The following is a 22,025-nucleotide window of genomic DNA, read 5'->3' as shown; positions in this document are numbered from 1 at the left end:
TTTTATTTTCGGTGGATTCCAAATAGACCCATAGAAAAGGAGCAGGCATTTTTTTTTTCTTTAAGGAAAAGGAAAAGGAGAGGGCATTTTCTTTATCTTTAAATAAAATATTTAAAAATATTATCTTATAAATTTTAATTTTTATTAATATTTGCTAAAAATATTACCATGATTGTCCTTTAATTTCAATGTACAAGGAAAGAAAAATAACATCTCTCTAGTCAAATGTGAAAATAAAGGATTTTGTTTCTTTTTTCCTGGTCAACAGATTTGGTTTTACGGTCGGAAACGTGCAAAGCGAGACTCAACCAGTCGGCAACATTTTTGCAAGGCTGCAAGAATTTACTACATTCACAAGAGAGAGCCATTCCAGGATAAAGCATGACAAGGTTCAACGTCATCTACTCCCGTGGAAAACTCTGATCCATCGATAAGATTAGCCAGCGGAAAGGAATGATGTGTAAAAGTTCAAAGTTTCAGTATATGAATAGACTTCTCTGCCATTGGCTAATCCGCTACAACACTTCAAACGTGCGCTGACTGCCACTAAAATAAAGACTTGAGCTATCCCAGTCCGGCGAGCTTATCCTACACGTTGGCATTCTCTTTCACGCTCCCTCGACCTTTCCACACTCTCGTAGAACTCTAATTACTTCATAGTCTTTGTTTAAGCCTCATCACTTCTGTGTAAACTTCGTCCCAGTAGATTATGACGGCTTCTTCATTTTCCTCTTTCAATTTGACTATTTTCCTGATTCTTATCATTTTCCCCAGTGAATGGTCGCCGATTTCTTCGCCTAATGATCCCGTCTTGTCTTTGATGATTCTGGGTTCGCGGCTACGCTTCAAAACCCTGACTGGCCGGCAAATGAATGAGAAAAAGGACACGGCCTTTCGTGTTGCTCGTTGCCGCCTCTCCTAAACACCGTTGGACCCACTGACGGTATGCTCGAGTCACTTAGCGCGTGATGTTTGTCAAACCAGCTTTCCTTGAAGAAATTTCAAAAAACGCCACCTAAATTTGATGTTTCTGGAGGTGGGACATCCGGCCAATGATACGGCAAGGGGAGGTCTTCTCCTGGCGGGACCCAGCTTCTAGAGACTACCGTTCGACGAACGAGGATGGACGTCGGGGACCGAGGTTAAAGAATCGTAGTCGGTAGAAGCAAATACGAAGAAAGAAAGAAAGAAGCACGGTGACGCCACAAGCTATGAGGTCAGGTTCGTGACGTCAATCTTATTAACTCTGGTCTATTTGTGATGTCGATTCTTTAAATCTCATGAACCTGCAGCTTGTGAGAATCGAAGGAATTCCTGCAATCTAACTCTGCCTGCAGGAACGGAACCTCTCCTTCTTTTGCTGGTGGCAACGAAAATAAAAAAGGAGGAGCGCGGGCGGAAAGTGAAGAAGATCAAGAATCAAGTTCATGGGAGATGATGTTTGCTGATGTGTTTTTAGGGCTTGATCTCAATGTGAGAGAAAATATCCAGCAGTTTAATTTGTATTCTTGCATTAATATGCGTTTTCATGATACGATTGTTGAATCTGTTTTTTAATTCTGGTTCTTCAGTCTCCATGCAAGCACAGAATACTTCATCTGGAGGCTATGGATAATACTCGACAAGATGTCTCCCAGAAAGACAAGGTATTTAGTTTTTTTCTCGCCCTCTCTCGTTTTTTTGAACAAGATGAGAAATAGATTTCTGTCAGAGAAGTTGCCAGGCTCTTTTGAGAAAGTTGAGATTCTCTTTATGTGATTTTTGATGAGGAAATTAAGTGTACAAAGTACCCAGTTCTAATTTGAAGTTCTTAATTTCATAGCCTATAAACGCAGCAGTTCAAGTAATGAAAGAAAGTTCCACAAGCAAAATGCATGATGTGTTCATATAGTTTCTTTCGCAGCTTCATCTACCGGAAATAACCCCATAGCAAACTAATTCTCCATTTCGTGCTCTTGAATTCAGATGCTATCTCTAGAAGCAGAGGTGCAGCGTCTGTATAGAGAGAATGTTCACCTCAATGCCATGCTCGAGGTAATGAGCAACAACTACAACACTCTTCAAGCCCATTTGAAGAGGAAAAACCCATTTGAGACGGGAACAGCCACAGAGAGTAACTCCAGCCAAGACGAGAGCAAGAGACACGCCAGTGTACCTCTGAAAGCCAAGTACTCACAAGTGCTTGTAAGAACAGACGGAGCAGACGATACCTTGGTGAGTGAGCCTCCCTGTGCCAACTCTTTGAGTGGCGGAATAATTTATTTAAACACCTAGAAGACACGAAATCAATTTTACATCTGAATTTAATCGTGATTTTTCTTTTTCTTTTTTTTTTTTTTTTTGCCTGGTAATTTGTTTAGATCGTTAAAGACGGGTACCAATGGAGGAAGTATGGACAAAAGGTGACCAAGGATAACCCATATCCTCGAGCTTACTTCAAGTGCTCTTCTGCACCAGGGTGCCCTGTCAAAAAGAAGGTAGATCAGTGAAACCATAGTTTTTCCGTCATGCACAGTATGTCTGAAACCTTATTCTTTCTGGGTGACTCCTTGAAGTCCTTGTCGGGGTAGAAATGCGAGAAACAGACAAATGTTAAAATTGTAAACTTCAGTTACTGGCATCAAAATGTACTTTTCCTTCAACTCGCTGATCCATATATGACAATGAACTGTTTTCCAGGTTCAACGATGCGTCGTCGACAAGTCGATTCTTGTCGCAACTTACGAAGGAGAACACACTCACCCCCCTGGAGTGCTCATTGCGTCATCCCCTTCAACCACCGGCAAACCTCTTCGACCGATTGTCACCCTTGGCCTCAGTCTATCGGATTCCTCCAAGGAGGCGAGAGCACATCACCAAATTGATGCAAACAAGATGAGCATCCCGAGCAATAATATCGGTGGCAATAAGGGACACAGCAGTAATTCTAGAAGCGACTTGAATGATTATGTCGCCTCCTTAACTAGAGACCCAAATTTTACTACAGCATTAGCAGCTGCAGTTGTTCGCTCCCTCGTCAATCTTCCACAGTAGGAATAGTTATATTTGGCGAAAGTCACTTTCGGAACTTCAACAAAGTCAGTGGAGTAACTAGAAACTCCTAAATTAAACAGTAGTCTTTGTTAATAATTCAATTCCAAACAGATGCTCTATTTTAATGCTTTCATCAACGCTCCAATCACGAGTTCACAGCAACCAAATGAAGCGTCACCTAAGGCTGGCATCAGCTGAAATGAAAATCTTAGGTAATCATAATATGAAACATAGATTAACATGGGGCTAATCATTTTCCCACTTTCTTTGTTTTCGTCTTTCAATTCCTGATAGGAGGAGACGCAAGCAGAGCGACGGATGGGCATCTTGGTTATATGTGTGGACACTGCATGGACGACGTATGAAGCTACAATTAAGTTATTAAGTGTACATACCTTGTGAAACACTGAGGCCACCTTTTTTGTGGAGCTGTAGGTCAATGCGTGAGACACACTAGATAACAAGGGCCCTTCAACGTGCAAAACAGCAAATGCCAATCGTAACTCTGCTGGTACTCCGTCTATACATGATAATCATATTTGACTCTTTTTTTTTTTTTCCCCTTCAGCCGCAAAAATATTCCTTTTACATGAAGCCCAAATATGGTCTAGCTTTGTTAGTTTTCCATTACAGCATCATTGGCCTTACATTATTTGCACCTTCCTGGGTGCACTATTTAGACCATTTCACGAGCTTGAATTCGATCTATATATTTGACGCTATCGGATTTGAATAGTTTCAAATTGAGAAGTTCACAGAGTAACTTACCACGCTTGACTTCCACAACCTCGACGACTTGTAAACAGAGAAAGACTTCCACGAAGACTTTTTCCCTTATCCAAACTCCAAAATTTCCAAATCGATGTCGACTCTTGCCCCTTCATCAGTAAAATCTCCATTAATGGAGCTATGTTGACTGTTTTGTCACCCAGCCACCTTCTGTTGCTTCATCAAAGAAGCAGCTTTCTTGCTCGTATTCCTTTTGGAGATATTGGAGTCCGTTCTGAAGCTACTGGCCGTCTAACCCATTTTATGATCCAGAAGATGGGACAAACCCTCTCTGCTCGTTTGCCTGCCCAACTAAACACGTTGGCCCCTGTCGACGTGAAAGAGAGGTCTTTGATGCCACAAATGTTAGATCAGAAGGCCAGTACAGGTAGACTTTTCTATCTGGACTGGGGCGTCCATAATTTTAAGGTCTTGGAGGTGACGTTTGACTGGCCCGAAAGACGGAGAGATTAAGCAGTTTTAATTTACGTAGACTTCATGCAAAGCGTGGTTTCGTATGATGTTACCAGTAACAACAGATCTAAACACTGGGTTTGATGCCTAACAACTACGTTTCAAGTCTTAGTCCCGTCTGGTAAATTATGATTTCAAAGGGCAAGTTAGTGTGGACTGAGTCTTCAAAGAGCAAGTTTCGTAGCCACTCCCAACCCCATTTGGTACCAGCGAACAGGTCTTATCCATCTTTCTGATAATTGAAAAGGACTAACCCAGTAGGTCTTGGAAATCTGGTCACCTCATTTTAAATAATAAACGAAACTTCTCTTTCCCTTCGTCTTCGTTCTCCAGAATCTGTTCACATCAAGCTCTTAATGAATTTTTCATCGAATTTCTCCACTCTAGACTGCATACAGTTGTGGCTCCTAATCAATCCCTATACTTCACCTTGCTATTGCTCTATTCAACACATCCTTAAGCACCTCCAGAAATCTCATGTGCATCCACCATTTAATTAATGTAATTACTAAAATAAATTGAATGATTTAAAAAATATTTTTTCTATCCTACATTTATTCATAATTAATGTCCTTTTAAGTTTTATTATTTTAATTTTAATGATAAAAATAATGGCATTGTTATAAGTATAATAAATAAATGATATTTTTTTAATAAATGGTAGGGTCATTTCTCAATGCATTATAATATTTATTCTACATTAATTATACAATTATAGTAGTTTATGATGTAAGTTATCACATTTTATATTTTATGTTTATTTTAATGTAAAAATAATGTTATATTATTAAATTATATTTATATTTCTAATATGATATTTTATAACTAGGGGTGGCATCGAACCGAGCAAGTTTGCGAGTAGCTCGAACTCGGCTTGGTTCGAGTTTTTCCGATCAAATCGAATCCGAGATCGAGTTTTAATTCATTTAAGTAAACGAGCCAAAGTCGAACTCGTGGGAGCTAGATCGAGATCGGGAGGGACCGATTTATTCGGCCTTCTCTTCGAGTCTTCGACCAAATCTGATTCCTAAAAAGCATTTCATTGAGACGAGAGGATAGGGCACCCACGCCACAACTCCACCTCTCCTCCTCCGAATCTAATCCTCCCTCAACAGTCTGTGGGGACAAAAATCATGTTCTCCCATGTCCCCCAAATGGTCTTTCTTCACTACAATGTCCGGCCGACATGGCGAAGATAAGGCCAGCCTTCCAATGGCCCAGCACCGTGAGCGACCGTGGGAGGTTGTTGAGCCAGACCCGACTCTTTTTTTCATCAAAGCCAATGAGCCGTTGAAGGCTTTGGTAGATAGGTTTCAGTTTTTGGAGGCTATGATCTATGGTCAGAGATGGATGAGACACCGCTTTTTCATAACCAAGGCGGGATCCCTTCCACGAGGTTTTTCCCTAAAGGGGTTGTGCACAATATCAAATCGTATGATGTTATTGACAGTGGATGAAATTGAAGAAGGTGGTGGCTGGTCGTATTACGTCTATCGATTAGTATAGGTTGGATTCTGGACACTCCAATAACAAAGAAAAAATTAGAAGCAGTGGATGAAATTGAAGAAGGGGGTGTGGCTGCTTGTAAGCGTAAGTCTTATCGATTCATATAGGTTAGGTTCCGGACACTCCAATAACATAGAAGAAATTAGAAGTTCTGGATGAAATTGAAAGGGGTGGCTGGTCGTAGACGTCAATCTATCAATTCATATAGGTCGGCTTCGGGACTATACAACAGCAGTGAAGAAATTAGAAGTAGTGGATGAAATTGAAGAAGTTGGTCGCTGGTCGAAGGCAACGTCTATCGATTCGTATAGGTTGGGTGCAGACACTCCAATAACAGTGAAAAAGTTAGCAGTGGATGAAATTGAAGAAGGTGGTGGTTGTAGAATTTAGATAATCTATATCATGGGACCAGATGGAAAGCAAACAGTAAAATTCAGGCAATTAGTGTCATCTCAATTGAAGATTATTTCTAGTAAGAAGGCTTCTAGTTGTAATGTTTTGCTAAACTGGGGGATGTTGTAGTAACACTCTATCCATATCCAAAAAGAAAGTCTAAGAGTTTATTAGATGGAAGCAACAAATTGTTTGTTGTCTAGTTCATCATCCGAAAGAAGTAGATAATTCTTATTGATTTGAGCATCTGAGGTTATAAATCCACTCCTCTTACCTTGGTTGAGGAAGCTCTCCGCTCTCTAATTTTGATTGTTAGTTTTCTTTGGTAATCAGAGGCTAGGAGTAGCTTCTTAGAGATTTTCATGGAGGCTCACTGTGCAGATAATGACGTGGAAGATGGAGAAATGTTGTTTATAGTTTTATATAAAATATTGGTTGTTGCATAAGGAGGGTTAGTCAACATGACTCAGGACATGATCTTCATGCGCATTACTCAGTTCATGTCCTGATGTCGTTAGGGAGCGCCAAACATCATGTCATGTACATGATCATCCATGATTCAGGAGTTCATGTCCCAAGAGTAAACGGCGAAAAGTGTTTTCCGCCCAATTTTGAGAATCATGTACATGACTCACGCGCAGGGCTCTCTCTAGCGCACCCATCTCTCGTTCCCGCAGCCCCTCTCTTGTCTCCCTAAACCCCGAGCTCTCTGCTCCCTCTCTCGTCTCCCTCTTTACGGCCTCTCCCTCTCGACCTCCGTTGTAGAGTACGGGAAATCGAGAGGCTCTGCGACGGAGGTCGAGAGGGAGGGAGGCCTTCTTCTCCCCCCCGGTCGGCCATCCTCCCTCTCGACCTTTGTGGCAGAGCACGGGAGGTCGAGCATTTGTTGCAGAGCTTCTCGACCTCCCTCTCTTCTCCCTCTCGGTGTACCGTCGGAGCGCCACCTCTATCAGCGTTGCCCACCACCGACGTCGTTGCCCACTGGCCTGTCACCGTTGCCCGTTGGCTCACCGCTGAGGAAGACGACAATGGTTTAATTTTTCCTAAGTTAGGAAAAATTAAACTATCGTCATAAAAATTATTAATTTATAAATTTTATTTATAAAAATAATTATTTATATATAAAATAATTATTTTTATTTATTTAATATTTTTATTTTATAATTACTATATTAAAATAATGATTTAATAGTCATAATTAAAATATTATTAAAATAAATATTTGATAAAATATTTTGGCATAATTATCCGATTGCTATAGTTAATTAAACCAATGGTTTTAAATTTTGTGATAATATATTATTAATTAATAATATATAAAATATATTATGTAAAAATATATAGTGTGTTAAATTTGTGATTAGATCAATTTTTTCTCTTAAATTATTTATTTTTAGGTTAAAGTATAACATATGTTATTAATAAATTAATAACTCAACGTATTACTTTCGTTTTTGTTATTTATAACGTTATTTATTTATTATTTGTAATTAATCATGTGCATATTTATTTCATTGGCTCATGTAATTACCATATTAATGCATAATAAAATATCTAATTCAATTAATACATATATTAATATATTTAATTATACATTAAATAACTTATTCATGTAGTAATAATGGTTATTTTATCTAATTTTGGGTTTAAGGATTATGTCGTAATTAAGTGTACTGTAAGGGTTTAGGGATTCTTTTATTTTTTTTTTCTTATGTTGGGGCACTAACACTGGAAATTGTTTTCCAGTGGCATGTTGGACATGAACTTGAACTTCAAAAATCTATTTGGGGGACTAACCCCCCCATAGTGTCAAATGGAATATAAATTGATTTTAGAAATGGAACAAAAGATGATTTTGAAGTAGTCTCAGTCTCTACTATAATTGTAAATGCTCATATATGAAATAACTTTTCCCTGTGGATACATTTGATCTTATTCCTTATGGATATGAAGTCATACTTGGGATTTGAACCAACAACTTAGATATTGGAGACAACAATAGGAAAAGACATACACTTTATCGTTCTTTTCCCATTGAAGAACTCTTCTTTAAATCATGATTATAAGGTATGGTAGTATGTCATTGGCAAATATGCATGGATTGATACTTTATGGCAAATTACATGTACAAAAATAGTTGGCAAACTTATGATTTGGATTTGGGAAATCGATTGCCTGATTGATGTGTTTATTGATCTAGGTATCACTGATTCATATAATGAGAGTTTGACTCCTATGTTTGGAACCCCTAGAAAAGAAAAAAGAAAAAAAATGAAAACGCATGTTCGAGTTTGGCTAGGCTCAAGAGAGTGGCAAATGTGTATAAAAGTCACATTTTTTGTATAAGTCGTGTTTTTAAATAAGTCACATTGGCATAATATTATGTAGTGTTTATGAATAATTTTATGCATAGTACATAGACAATTTTATGCAAGGTTTATGTACAAAGGCCATACCCAATTTTATGTAAATTTTATACATAATTTTATAGACATTTTATTTGACATATTTTTTATGCAAAGTTTTAAATATACATTGGAGTTTGGTTAAAATTATTAGGTTTGAGTTTGATTCAAGGTTGGGTTTGGATCGAGCTCGAATTCAAAATATTTAAATCAAACCTAGTTCGAAATTATACAGGTTTAAACTCTGCTCACTCGATGCCACCCCTATTTATAACGTATTTCTAAAGTTCTAAGGACGAGGCCAGGTATGCGATGGTAAGAAAGAGATCGAGAGAGACATGGTTTAGGAATATGGCAGTAAATCGACGAAGAAGTTCAGATGCCAAGAGTGAGTCGGTGAAGAATAAGTCTCTTTGTAGTTTATCTGTAAGTTTTCCTTTCTGGTCGTAAGAACAGCTAGAAATTGACAGAGTTGAGAGTTTTCTGGTGGCTCTGCTTCATTCTTCCATCCTAGTTGTATTTCAGTTTGTGAGAAGATCGTAGATTTCTTTCTCTCAGTCACTTCTTCCTGACGTCTATAATCGTTATCCATAGGAAAAAACAACACGCCTCATTTCCGAAACAGAATTTTCCCTTCGTCGTGTCCGAGGGCGGCGGTCTGGCAAGGGAGTTATAGCACCCAGGAAGTTCGCAGTCTCAATAAGATGGAAAAGGGTCATGTTCCGAGCCATGGAGCCGACGTCGCCTTTTTCTATCGTCTCCTCAGTTGTAGATACTTTCCGCATAACGATTATTTCCAAGATGTTGCCATCACGCTGGGGTTTTGAAGTACGTTGTTGCCGCCGTTGGCATTGTTTTGGACAATCTTCATAACGGTCGTTGACCATCGGCATAGTTCAGGTCCAATTATAATGGGCTCTGGAATCAGGTTTGACCCAGCCCATTCTAAAGAAATTTGCCGTTGCCCATCTCTTTTTTTGCATTGTATGTTTCTTCCCCAATGGATTCGAACCACGTCACTTCTATTCCACGTGTTTGCATCTCATTCGCGATTAAGTCCTCAGCAGGCGTGGCAATGCTTCACGGAGTGTTTAACTTTCCAATCGCCCCGTCGGAACGGAGGAAATAAAAAACCGCGAAAGAAGAAGATTTGAGCGATCAATAGAGCATTCCGACGAGCAAATACACACACAGAGAAGCTGAGAAATCAAAGATCTGATCTTCGCTCTGGAGAGTTCAGGCGGAAGAATCGTGGCTCCGTCCGGTCCCCAGGCCATTTATCGCAGAAAACCTCAACAACAAGAACAGCCATGTTCTTCATCCCCTAGAGCCCTAGAAGGCCGTTCTCGGATCATCTATAGAGAATTACCGCCCCACGATTTCCCCTTCTGGCAACAAACCTGGTTTCTCATTCTCCTCTTCTTCATGGCGCTCTCCATGTTCGCTCTCGCTTTGTTTCTCTACCTCGGCCTTGATCTGGAAGAATTTTCCCCTCGTCCATCTTCTGCTGCCTCTGAAGGCGTTGAGGTATTTATCCTATGTGCTTCCTAAAACCCCCTGTCCTTACATTTTTAATTGGAGTTTTATCTTGTGCGTAATTATTTTGATTTCTTTTTTGGTAGATTACGTACGGTACCGTTCTTAAGTTGATGCACGAGAGGACCAAATTCCGGCTCCATTCACACGAAGTGCCGTACGGATCCGGAAGCGGACAACAATCTGTCACTGGTTTTCCAAATGTTGATGATTCAAATAGCTACTGGGTATGTCTTCTCAACTATTTCCTCCTCTGCTTGGGGCTATCTTAGTTTGATATGTTTTTCTTTCTGTCATTGTAATTGTTGCGAGCGTTTTTTTTTTTTTTTATTTCATGAAAAATGGCGCCTTTCGTCGTTTTGTATTCTGCTGTCTGAAGTTAGATTAAGTTGAACGATTGTAACACAATGAACTTTGGGGCATACATTTACTTGAGGTTATATTATATTGAGTAAGGGAGCTGGACTACTACTTGAGGCATACAATAATTTCTTTCGCATTAAAGGGGCTTACATATATAGAATGAGTTGTGAAAATTTATTTGGTTCAGTTGGGTATTTAGTGAACCACAATATACTCATTCTTGTCTCTGTCCTTTTTGGAGACAAGAAAGAGTATATTGCCTTTCAGATCCCATAGAGTGCTAGTCGATGTTTTTTTTTTAGTAAAAGGTGTAAATGGTTGCTGCTGTTATTATCTTCTTCTTCTTTGATTGGTTAAATTCCTAACTTTCCATCATGGAATCATGGGTTCATGAATTGTCTGCCTTATGTGTGTCAGTTGTGTCTGTAATTATTCTGTTTTTCATTTTATGTCGACTTTTGCAGATTGTGAGGCCGGTACTAGATTCCTCTGCAAAACAAGGGGATGTGATCAAGTCTGGAACCTTTATCAGACTGCAACATATGCGAACTAGAAGATGGTTACACAGTCACCTACATGCTTCACCAATTAGTGGTAATCTTGAGGTCAGTAAGAAGTGAATCTTAATGAATCTTTTCAAATATAATGATCTTGTGAGTGTTAAAGTGTATTCTTACGGAGCAAGCTGTCATTTGTTATAGTTAGATATATCCTCTTTTTTCATATGTGTGCCTTTGTTTCTATGTTTTTTGCTTAATCCACTCTGATGATATTTTTACTCATTTGTCCTCAAATCTCTGGAGAGAAACTAAGAAAATGAAACTACAAGTGAGAAAAGGAAAGGCAAGAAAGAGGCAAACATCCCATTATGCTATGCTGCATTATCTCTAGCAGAAATAGTAAATTTGCCATTATTCGTGTAAGAATTGTTCTAGAGTTTGACTGCACTTCCGTCCATCATCCTGATAGTTGAAATGATATTCCTTTAGTCATTGGCTGGTGCAGATCTAGGGGGCTTTTGTTTGTCTTAAGTCAGATGGAGATTTAATCCTGTAATTTTTCTATTTCTTGGCATCATATCCCCAGGTTGGCCTATGAGCTGGCCTATTCCCTTGGCCGTTGATGTGCTGCACTATTTTTACTAAAATCTCTCATCATTCAGAGAGAAATATTTGTTCTCGAGTAATAGTTAGTTTTAAGCATCAAGCATTTAATCCAATTGGTATCATTTTATTATTTTTTCCTTAAATATACTGTCTGATCATGTTTAATCTTTGGAAATTTTGTGTTATAACTCTCTTTTGGAACTGTTATTTGGAACTAAATTGATACAAAACAATGAAGTAGATGAAAGCTAGTCTAGTATAAATCTATTCCCTACACAAGTCATTGAATTACTCATAGATGAAGTATCAATGAAGCACTTTGTTACTCTTGGAGCTAGACCGTTAAGTTTTCCTCTATAAATTCACAATAGCTGAATGGTGCATGGTCACATACAACACTTCTTGGAAACTATTGTGAGAGGACATTATGGTCTGGAAGCAAGACACCACGGGACTATACCTGGTCACCTCTCTGTATGCTTTTCTCTATGGCGATGATTCGTTGCAAAAGATTCTTGAGGCCATCATCTGGAAGATCCCAGCTCCCAAGAGTCAATCATTTCTTATGGTGTACGACTAAGGATATAATCCTCACTTTAGACCAACTCTGGGGAGGAAGCAATATTGACAACAAAACTTGCTAGCCTTGTGATAGGCACCCGGAAACAGTGAACCTCCTCCACTACCCAATAAGTGGACAGATATGGAATGCATCTTTCTAAGTTTGGTATGCAATTCAGCCTCCTCTCCTCTCTTTATTCCTCCTCCCCTATAACCTTGCCTAGGCACCATTTGTTGTGGATCTTGCTTTCATGATTTTCTTTTTCTGTGTCATCTTGTATTTTTCTTTTTTCATCTTGTATTTTTTCCCACCTCTGGGAGCACTCTTAATGGAATCCACCTTCTCATTATTATTAATATTATTATTTTTAAAATGTCACAGACCATCCAAGATTACCTCTAGAGCTATCATCAAAGTCAAGCTCAAGTAATTCAACCAAGAAGAGTCATAAGTTGTGATAATGGAACTGGGAAGGTTGGTGAAATAGGGTAATTTGGTGGCCCAGAAAAGAATGTGGTGGATTACCTTCTTGGGAGACTCCACCTGTTGACTGTCTCTGCATTTTAAAGTTCTCATATTTCTTACTTCCCAATGTTCATAGAAGCTGGCAAAAAAACCAATCCATTGCCATTCAAAGAAAGAAAAAAAAAGAAGGCCACCCATCAGTTAGGGATTACCAGGTGGGAACAGCTTTCCCCCAATATTAAAGAGCTACAGGATTGAGCATAACCTTTCTGTAGACCCTTTGGAATGTACCAATGAACTGATCCTTTAATTTTGAGGGAAGAGGAGTCTAATGAGATAAAATAAGGACCCAACTCCTCGATCTAGTGCTGAAGCCATCCTGAGCAATATGTAGGCAAGGAAGGTACATCTGACCTGTCAAAAACCTTTTCAATGCACTTTTGAGGATGGTTCCTGACCGACCACTAACTCTCGAAGTATTGGAGTTCTTAGGTAGCAAAAGCTGAGTCTGGATTTTGCATTCCTTTATGGAAGCACTTTCCTTTTTACTCGCAATCTTACAATCACATTATTATATTTATTGGTGGAGACCTTAGCAATTGTTTATAAGAACTAGTGATGAAGGTCTTTGATTAGGCATTCAGCTCCCTTTATAGGGATGAGGAAAAGGTGGAGCTGTTTTACCAGCCATTGTCATCCTCGCTTCTAAATATAGTTGTTCAGGCTTGGTGCTTCATCAGGAGGAAGGAACTGATGGCATCCTCAATCTCTGCTTGGATGAACGTGAGGAAGGCAACAACATGGGTTAGAGGGAAAATGGGTTGTGTGTGCCAGACCTTTGAGGGAAATTATCTGCTTAAAAGCTTTGCAAGAAAGCTTGACTGGAGTGCTAACAATCAAAGGCTTGTTAGATGTTAAGGACTGATCTCTTGCGAGGAATTGTTTATGTGTTGAAGCCATAGAAACGAATGTTGAGTTAGTATCACCATCCTTCAACTCCTTGCTTCCAATATATTCGCTCTTGAGTGGTCAAATTCGGGGTTATTAGCTGCAGGGCTTTGAATGCTGATAGAGGTTATGTTTCCTCTATTACGTTAAGAGTTTGAATCATAGAAAGAACAATCCAGTTGTTGTCATTTCAATTTCCCAATGGCTTCTCAAGATCATACAGTGCTCTTGCACTCCAATTGCTTTTACTTGCTGGTGGAACCTGAAGAACCAACCACTGAGAGGCTCCCTCCACCACTCCTGCAAAAATTCTACTGTCCTATCAAACAGAAGTAGACTAAGGTTCTCTGACCACTGGGTTGACTCGTGACTCAGGCAGGTTGACCTGGATTTTAGCGGGAATGAGTCAGCTCAGGGGGTTGAGGGCGAGGCCCTCCAACCCACCCCAAGTCCAGCTCTGGACTCAGCCAATCTGACCAGGGTTTTGAAGAACCCGGAGAAAATTTTGAAGGAGACAGAGCTGTGAGGGTCATTGTTGTATTTGAGAAGGATTGGAAAAAACTTAAATCAGGCAAGAAAGAGCATAAGCATAGCAATCTGAAAACAGAACAAGCCAGTCAAGAGTCAGGATGAGGCAGTACTGTTTTGACATGGTAGGCAAGGATGTATCTTGTACCAGCTGAAGGAATCTCCGCTAAATGTTAATCACTAAATAAAATCTGCAAATCTCCTCATTGTGGAGGTCTGGAAAAGTGGACTTTCTCTAATCTGTAAAAAATAGCACTAAAGTCCTAATCAAGCACTTAAGGAGTGGCTCAGGTGGCTTAGTGACCACTAGGTACCGTGCAAAAGCCATCCTATCTGCACTGCCAATGGGCCCATAAATATTGCAAACAGCCAACGATCTCTGAAGACTTGGGATTGGGAGCGTCATTTAGGGAGTGAAGACTGTTCCTCACAACAAGAGATCCTGCAGTGTCTGTTCCAGGTCATAGCATCAATGCACTTAAAGCCCACATGCTGAGCAGCCCAAAGGTATCTAATTAAATCCTTTTGAACAAAGGTTTTGAATTGTTTTATTAATACCAAGGAAGGCCTGAAAGTCTTGAGGAGGTCACAAGAATCTGCCAAGTGTAGGTCTTCAAAGAGACTCTTTATGAATATTATGGTTTAGGACTGAGGTTTTTCCTTTGAATCTGTTGAGTAGTTGATCTTTAGCAGAATCAGCACAGAAATATTGCGAGGTGGAAAAAAACTTAAGTGTGCACCTTGTTGAGTCCCTGTGAGAACATTGATATTCCCATCCCTGAAGCATATAGAAACATCACAAGGTGGAAAAAACTTGATTGGGCATTTTGTTGAATCCCTTCAATGATGAAGGTGTAAAATGTTTTGCAGACACATTTTTGCTTGCAAGGCTAGAAAGAAGTATTCTCTTGATAGATGGAGTGGCAACTCTGCCTTTTAGCAAACTTAGAATTTAGAATTTGTGCCCATTAAAGCATATGGATATTTTGGCCACTTATCAAGATGTTTTGAACCTTTTTGAGCATTTAGTAAAAAATTGATATTTGTCTTGGTGGAATACGGAACTTTTGCAACATCATTGCTTCTATATTTATATAACACAAACTGTTAATGGCCTTATTGTGGGCTTTCTAATTGGAGGTCTTAGGTTTAGGTCTCACCAGGTATTTGGGTGTAGGTTGCATATGTGTTTCTGTTTACCTGTGCAATCAACATTCAGGAAAAAAAAAAAAGTAACTCAGGATATGTTTAGTGTTTTGCCTGAAGTCAATCGTTACGTCTGTTTTAGTTATACGCTTGAACCTTTTTACAGTTTAATATATGAAGAGTTGCAATGTCTATATGTGCTCTGATGCTGGTTCGACTGCAACTAATGTTTACACCTTGTGCAGGTTAGCTGCTATGGAGGGGACTCCAATTCAGATACTGGAGATTTCTGGAGGTGCTTTACTGTCATTCTATATGCTGAGAAACTGTTTCTTGTGATATTTTGTGTGTTTTAGCATGACTGACTTTCTTTGCTTTTAGGCTTGAGATTGAGGGTAGTGGAAAAACTTGGAGGCAAGAGCAAAGGATTAGGTTGAAACATGTAGACACAGGAGGTTACCTACATAGTCATGACAAGAAATACAGTCGGATAGCTGGAGGCCAGCAAGAGGTAAGAAAATGCTCTCTGCTTGAAACGTTTCCAGGATTTCTGGGGGGCCTAGTAGCTTCACCAAATTATTTCGTTTTACTTATGGTATTATATACAGGTATGTGGTGTTCGAGACAAACGCCCTGATAATGTATGGTTGGCAGCGGAGGGAGTTTACCTTCCTGTAACGGGAAGTGAGTAGATTACCGTCAAAAGTTTTAGAGTATTTGCAGTTATTGTGGCGGCACTGGCTAGTTTGAGCCCCGTAGTTTTGTGTTGCTTCGACTGCATAAGAATATCTCCTTTGCCGTATTTTTGCTTATAACAGTTGCACATGAGCCAAGCTATGATTGACACTTGTGACAGACCAGAGAAAATGAACTGGCTGACTAAATCATCATACCCTATTCTGCTCACCAATTTAAATAGAGAAAATCCATGTCGTCTAACTCTCCTAGCTGCGCATGTTGGAGTGGGCTGTGGGCGCTTGCCACTGGTGGGTGTCAACAGGTCCAGTTTGTAGTAAGTGGTCTCAGACTCTTAAGCATGTATAAAAAAGGAGCTAAGATTTAATGCATCTGACCGATTCTGAACTGTGAACATAAAGAAGATTGAGCTTTGACATCGAAGATCTTTCTAAACAGTGAAAGGGTGTTGGGGGGCGTTCAGTTATCCCCAATCTTCTAATAGTTAAAAGAGAATTTACAAAAATAACATACTCACACTAACCAGAGACATGTTCACTAAACATTTTACAGAAGTCATTAAGCCCCTGAGGGTCCGACTGCATCCAAAACCGGTTCTGCCAACGGATATTTGTTTTTAAATGAATGGCATTGAATAATCGCTTTTGTCATTTGCATGGTCTGATCAGGTAATTTGGGTGTTAGAGACAGGATGTCACGATGAGTCAAGTCATTGTTCATTGCGATCAAGTCTCTGTAACAAAATTACATCTACACCAACTTCTGTACCACCATTGAACAACAAGAAAGAGGGAGAGAAAACAGGTTTATTGAAGTGAGGGACAGGGACTAGTTTACACCCCAAGCATTTGGTTCTCACATCTTCTTCCCAGATAAATTGATGAGAACGAGGGGAATTAGATGGGAAGAGACAAGCAGTACCAATGATGAGGGGGTGCCCTTCACTTGTAAACTGAAAGTGGGAGGCCAAGATGCATACCTCCAACCACGGTAAACAGATTCCAAGAATCTCCAAACATCATAAATATCTCAAGGCAAGGGATTGAATCAACAGAATCAAGTATGTGGTGGCTTGTACTTCTACCAACCTGCATTCATGTCCATAGGAGTGCGGTGTTGATTAGAAGAGTGGAAATTATCAACCAGCTTGTTAAAGTACTAGTAGATTATTTTCTTATTTAAACCCCATCTATGAGAGTTCATATTAGTTACCAAAAACTAAGTATAAACAAATACATCTTAGGTTCCACATACCCTATGAGAAATATGTGTGGAAGCAATATTTCTCAGGGACTATAACCCCATACTAGACACTATGTGCACGGTATGGCAGAAAAGCATGGCATCGTCCTTGTTTTTCTTTTGTCAAAAGATGGGAGGCTCCCTCCACACAGATGACATGATGTCGGTGGAAAGAACAGAGAAAAACATAATCTTAGAGGAGAAGGACCGTGGGTCCTGCTATCTCTACCTGTAGGAGTACATTTACCATTACTTCCCCATTCATAAGAAATAAATTTGGAGACAGTGCTGAGTTTATTAAGTCAAGGACGGTGCTCTTGCGTTTGGTTTCCTGTCAATTCGTTTCAGTCTTTTTTGTGGGCTCACTTGCCTTGAATTTGTTGTATGCTTTGGAACTTTCCTGCAAGTCTTCACTTACGGAGACAATTGAAAATAAAATAGGAGCAGATCAAATTCCCTAAACCGTTTGAATGGATAAGGAAGTGTCCTGATTCCAATATTAAAAAAAAAAATTGACTTTCTTGAGAGGAATTAGGGCTGATTAAGACTATTTCTGATCAACCTGTTGATTGAGAATCTTTGGAGATTTGTTCAGGGACTTTGTTCTAACCATATCTCCATGAAAACACCTATTTCTTTAATGGGGTCCCGCTACTACAAGCCAGGAATCCACAAGACAGCTAGCAGTTGAAATAATGTAATCTTGTCATTGAGCTACACTCACCCTGATTCTCAGAATAGATTATGGCCCACTGCAACTTCTCATACTTGCCAAATCTCTGAAGTTTTGGCAACGTCCATCACCAATTTCTTATGACAAGTGAAAAGATTGAGACATGAGATGACATTGCACACCCCTTTTACAGAAATTATCAAGGAGAGCAATCCATCCATCTCTTTCGCAAGCTCTAAGGCGATTACCTTTGTTTAGGCTTGTGAATTTAATATCATCTCATTCATTAAAAGAAAGCAATCAGTTCTTAAACAGTTAAATTTGCAGGGTTCACAAATCAACTCAGAGGAAGGTTGTTAATGTTTTGCTTTATGGGCAGCTGAGCAGAGACCGCCCCCCTGTGACATGCTCCAATAAAGATTGACCGGTGGATGCACGGCCTCCATAGTACTTCAAATTTAAAAAATGAGGGCTAATAATAATGTCTCTCGGTGGAGGTAACTCCTCTTTTGTTTAAAGAAATATAATACTAATAAATCAGTAAGAGTAAGATCTTGAAAGTTAATGCACCGTAACCAATGAACCAATTTAATTAATAACAGTATAGTAATGTCTCATTTTTATATACTCTAGAGTGGAGAGGAGTCTTCCGAGAAGGATGGCATTAAGTTCGTCTGTACCAGGCTTTGGGGACAGCAGAGGTTTAAGATATTCACAAAGACACATTCAGAGTGAATTTCTAGTTTTTTTATTGAAGGCGAAAAGATTCTGGGCAGAAAACTATGGTGAACAGCCTTTTGAACAGAGTCGATTTTTCTTGGCAAACCTGAAATTATTTATATATTTTGCTTCCAGCACTCTTGCCTTCAAAATACAAGCGACGGAACAAAATGAACTCGTTTTCGAAGGGAAAGGCAGAACGCTTCCCGGGTAGCTAACCATAAACTCCGCTATACAAAAATGGATTACACAAGTAATCCCCTGCAAGGTGTGTGATGCAGCACGTAAATAAATACTATAGACTTGAAACAAGATTCACCCATGGGATTCTTCTAAATTTGTACCTCGAGATGATTGATGAGCCGTGGAGGCGAAGAAGAGGACTTGTCCTGTAAGAGAAACACACACACAGGAGCTTGAAAGATCAATATAATTACAACCACTAACTGACAAAAAGCAAAAATGAAAATAGTAGAATTGAAGTATGAAAAACAAAGGATGACTTGGATTTTCCTACGAAAATCTTAAGTATTCTGTGAAGCTCAGATTTCGTATCACGATCTTTAACAGTGCTGACCCCGACAGTAGACGACTTCACTCAATGCCGGAAAGAATGAATCCTCACCCCAAAAGCCGAATATGGTTTTGGCAGCACCATCCATATACGAATTGTAGAGAATAACACTCAAAAGACAAAAAAAAAAAAAAAACACGAAGCAAAGATGGATAACACTACATGAAGAAAACTTACCAGAGCCTCTCAGTTTCTACAACGGCAAGCTCTTGGATGTTGAAGAAGCGGTGAGTGATTTGAAATGGTCCGACGGTGCAAAATCCTGTGGTAAATTTGCTCTCTTTACTATCCTCCTCATGTTGTTTAGCAAGCTCTGCTGAACCAATTGCTTCACAGCCCGCCTCTCCTCGCTCATCATCAACTCTTCCTCAGCTACCTTCAATTCACTCTTCTCACCGGCAGATCTCATGCCGATCGACGAAGACCCACCGTACAACGGAGCGGAAACCGCCGGTCCGGATCCACAGACCTGCTTTCCTTTGTCCAGTCTTAAGCACTCCAGTATCCTTGAAGCCCTCTTCTGCGCCAATGTGGTTCCAAGAAGAGTGAGTTCAAGCAGCGTTGAAGCAATCCCTGCGTCGATCATCGCCCTCCGGTCCCACCATGCTTTATGTGACATGACCATCATAATATATGATGCCTTCTCCTGGCATCCGGGCGAATCCGTCCAATTTAACACGTCAATCAATATTGGGTATGCCTCCTGGGCGGAACCCACGGCTTTGCGACCTTCAGGACTAGAGACGATGTTGCTAAGGATGGAGAGAATCCGATCGCTGATGTCCATGTCGCCGAGAGAGTTTAGGAGGAATTGAACAAGATTGCATTCGAGGATTTGGGGGATGTTGCCCAGGAAGATGGAGAGATTAAAAAGTGCCCGGAGAGAATCCTGTTCAGCTTGTTTGGTGAAACCACCGTCGCCTTTTTGGAGGATGTCTGACAGGAAAGAAATTGCACCCGAGGATCCTATGACCGGTTTGTTCTCGTCCAGGGCGCTTAAACCGAGAAAATTTGCCACAATGGCTTCGGATAAACATGGGGGCTTGTCAGGCGTTTCGATTAGCTTCAGCATTTTGTGGATAGCTCCAGCTTTGACAATGGCAGCTTTGTTCCTGAAAAGAAACTGCGAATCAGTATAGGTCGGAGGGTTTGATCAAAATTCTCTGGAAGAACTAAGAAGGACAAGAATCTCATGACATGTGAGCGGTGTAAAATCCAAACAGCAAGTTTTCATTAAAGGTGTACAACTGAAGAAACAGGGGAGAAGAGAAAATGCGTCCACTAATGAAATTAATCTAAAAAATTTCCATATAATATCTCAGTAGATTCCACAGTCTCTAAACAGTCAAAAAAAGAAGAAAGTTTTAACTCCAAAACAGAAAATGCAAAATCACAAAGTGCACTGGAAACTTCAATCTCCGAACGGAAGCCAGAAACAAGAAGGAAATTTTAGTTCAAAAATATCAAAATTTTACAAAATAGTAATAACAAATGTAGAGAAAGACGATTTTTTTGTCACAAGGAAAACAACATGACTAAGTACCGTAAAACTTCAAAGAAGCGTAATGTACTAGCAAGAAAACATGATAACTCGCAGAAAAGTTGGAATGTGATCAGGATAACAAAAAAATGGAGCGATGCAAAAGCTTTCAGATCCACATTGTTGAACAAACAAAAAATGAAGGCAGGAGGAGAAATTTCTTTGGTTCAAGTAACGATGAAAATAAAAATGCCAACGTGGGCAACATGGCTTACATGTCGTTCCCGATCCCTAAATTGAGAAGAGCGTACAGCGCCTGAATCTGGAGATCAGAATCCTCCCCAGCAGCATCAAGCATCCCAACCAAGGTCGGAATGGCACCAAGCATCGCGAGCGTGACTCTAGCGTCGGCGTTTTCCTTGGCAAGGCACCTCACATCCCTGGCCGCATCCTTCTTCTTTTCTCCCTCTTCAAACTGCAATCGCTTCACCACGCGTCTGAGCTCATCGAGAATCAGCATCTTCCGCTTCGCCTCCGCTTCCGACTCGACAAATCCGACATCGGAGGCCGCTTCCAAGTTGAGAAGCTCGGATAAGCGCTCCGATCCACGGCCACTCTTGGATCCCCGAATCTTCACCGGCCTCTGCTGCTCCGGCGACCTGGCCTCTTTGCGAGGGTGGCGGGAAACACCGCAGCGCATGGTATCGAAAAGTTTTCTGCGAAAGGCCGCGCCGGAGAATCCAGGCCATAGTGGGAAATGAGAGCCAGAGGGGCGGTCGAGGACGAGAGATCCAACATCGTTTCGCCGGTATTTCGCCATATCCGGCGGTCGCCGGCTACATTTGATGCGGCAGTGGCGGGGAGCAGTTTTGAAGAGGCCAGAGGAGAAAATGGTCAGAGAGATGAAGGAGAAAACCACCGAAGCTGTTCGTCCGGGAGCTTCCCTCCGGTATGAACGAGAAGGAAGGAGGGAAGGAAAGAGGAGAGGAAAAAACGAGAAGAAACTTCTTGTTCTTCCACTAGTACTGAGACCGCAGGGCCAGCTCATAGAGAAGCGCGAATTTCGAGGGGTAATTTTTCTTTAGGGGCATTGCATGCGATGCCGGAGATGCGGAGGCCCCGGGTGTTATATATTTCTCATTTCTAATCGAGGGAAACTTGTTTACTGCAAAAGGTTGGAAGAAGCCTCGCTGCCACTCCTGTTGTAAGCAGCGAATAAGGTCTCGCCTAGGGCTAAAATAGCTGACTTCATGCAAATCGCTGGAAAGCGACTCAACGAGCGAGAGAGAGGGTTTAGGGTTTATGCCCCTGTCAGTGCTATTTTCCGTTTATGCCACTCTCACTAAGATTACGGATTAATAAGGCACTAATTAGCAGTTTCAAGCTAATAGGTCGTATCACTTAACT

The 22,025-nt window shown here is 40.3% G+C and overlaps 3 protein-coding genes across 4 annotated transcripts; 2 read left to right on the top strand and 1 right to left on the bottom strand.

Annotated features, from left to right (window-relative positions):
• Positions 1-1,052: 1,052 nt before the first annotated feature.
• On the top strand, positions 1,053-3,033 carry LOC137950266 (probable WRKY transcription factor 40). The gene is made up of 6 exons (XM_068796654.1): positions 1,053-1,141; positions 1,338-1,473; positions 1,572-1,646; positions 1,966-2,214; positions 2,361-2,477; positions 2,680-3,033. Exons 1-6 carry the CDS (start codon positions 1,053-1,055, stop codon positions 3,031-3,033), a joined length of 1,020 nt encoding a protein of 339 aa, XP_068652755.1.
• A 6,670-nt stretch (positions 3,034-9,703) lies between these two features.
• On the top strand, positions 9,704-16,332 carry LOC137950075 (stromal cell-derived factor 2-like protein). The gene is made up of 6 exons (XM_068796436.1): positions 9,704-10,106; positions 10,202-10,342; positions 10,943-11,083; positions 15,479-15,528; positions 15,615-15,744; positions 15,842-16,332. The coding sequence occupies exons 1-6, from the start codon at positions 10,005-10,007 to the stop codon at positions 15,923-15,925; spliced, it is 648 nt and encodes a 215-aa protein (XP_068652537.1). The 5' UTR covers positions 9,704-10,004; the 3' UTR covers positions 15,926-16,332.
• Positions 16,333-18,635: 2,303 nt separating this feature from the next.
• Positions 18,636-21,720, bottom strand: LOC137950734 (U-box domain-containing protein 4-like). Of its 2 annotated transcripts, XR_011111986.1 has the most exons (4): positions 20,894-21,720; positions 19,316-20,250; positions 18,909-18,953; positions 18,636-18,825 (listed from the first exon to the last, which is right to left on the bottom strand). XR_011111986.1 is itself a non-coding variant. In XM_068797338.1 (3 exons), exons 1-2 carry the CDS (start codon positions 21,664-21,666, stop codon positions 19,332-19,334), a joined length of 1,692 nt encoding a protein of 563 aa, XP_068653439.1. In that variant the 5' UTR covers positions 21,667-21,720; the 3' UTR covers positions 18,637-18,953; positions 19,316-19,331. The 2 variants fall into 2 exon arrangements, 1 of the variants encoding a protein (XP_068653439.1); XM_068797338.1 differs by having other exon boundaries at positions 18,637-18,953.
• Positions 21,721-22,025: the final 305 nt, after the last annotated feature.

Source organism: Aristolochia californica, unplaced genomic scaffold (genome assembly GCF_029961685.1).
Source record: "Aristolochia californica isolate CCGP_79_NKW_82.1479 unplaced genomic scaffold, dmAriCali1.0.hap1 SCAF_14, whole genome shotgun sequence".
In the NCBI taxonomy this organism is placed as follows: domain Eukaryota; kingdom Viridiplantae; phylum Streptophyta; class Magnoliopsida; order Piperales; family Aristolochiaceae; genus Aristolochia; species Aristolochia californica.
This window is presented reverse-complemented; position numbering and strand designations above follow the sequence as displayed.

Coding starts and splice junctions, on each gene's coding strand:
- LOC137950266 (XM_068796654.1), top strand. CDS start 1,053: ATGATACGGCAAGGGGAGGTCTTCTCCTGGCGGGACCCAGCTTCTAGA. Junction 1,142..1,337: donor GATGGACGTCGGGGACCGAG/GTTAAAGAATCG, acceptor CTCTGCCTGCAG/GAACGGAACCTCTCCTTCTT. Junction 2,215..2,360: donor ACGGAGCAGACGATACCTTG/GTGAGTGAGCCT, acceptor TAATTTGTTTAG/ATCGTTAAAGACGGGTACCA.
- LOC137950075 (XM_068796436.1), top strand. CDS start 10,005: ATGGCGCTCTCCATGTTCGCTCTCGCTTTGTTTCTCTACCTCGGCCTT. Junction 15,529..15,614: donor GATACTGGAGATTTCTGGAG/GTGCTTTACTGT, acceptor CTTTGCTTTTAG/GCTTGAGATTGAGGGTAGTG. Junction 15,745..15,841: donor TAGCTGGAGGCCAGCAAGAG/GTAAGAAAATGC, acceptor TATTATATACAG/GTATGTGGTGTTCGAGACAA.
- LOC137950734 (XM_068797338.1), bottom strand. CDS start 21,666: ATGAGCTGGCCCTGCGGTCTCAGTACTAGTGGAAGAACAAGAAGTTTC. Junction 20,251..20,893: donor TTAGGGATCGGGAACGACAT/GTAAGCCATGTT, acceptor GTTTCTTTTCAG/GAACAAAGCTGCCATTGTCA.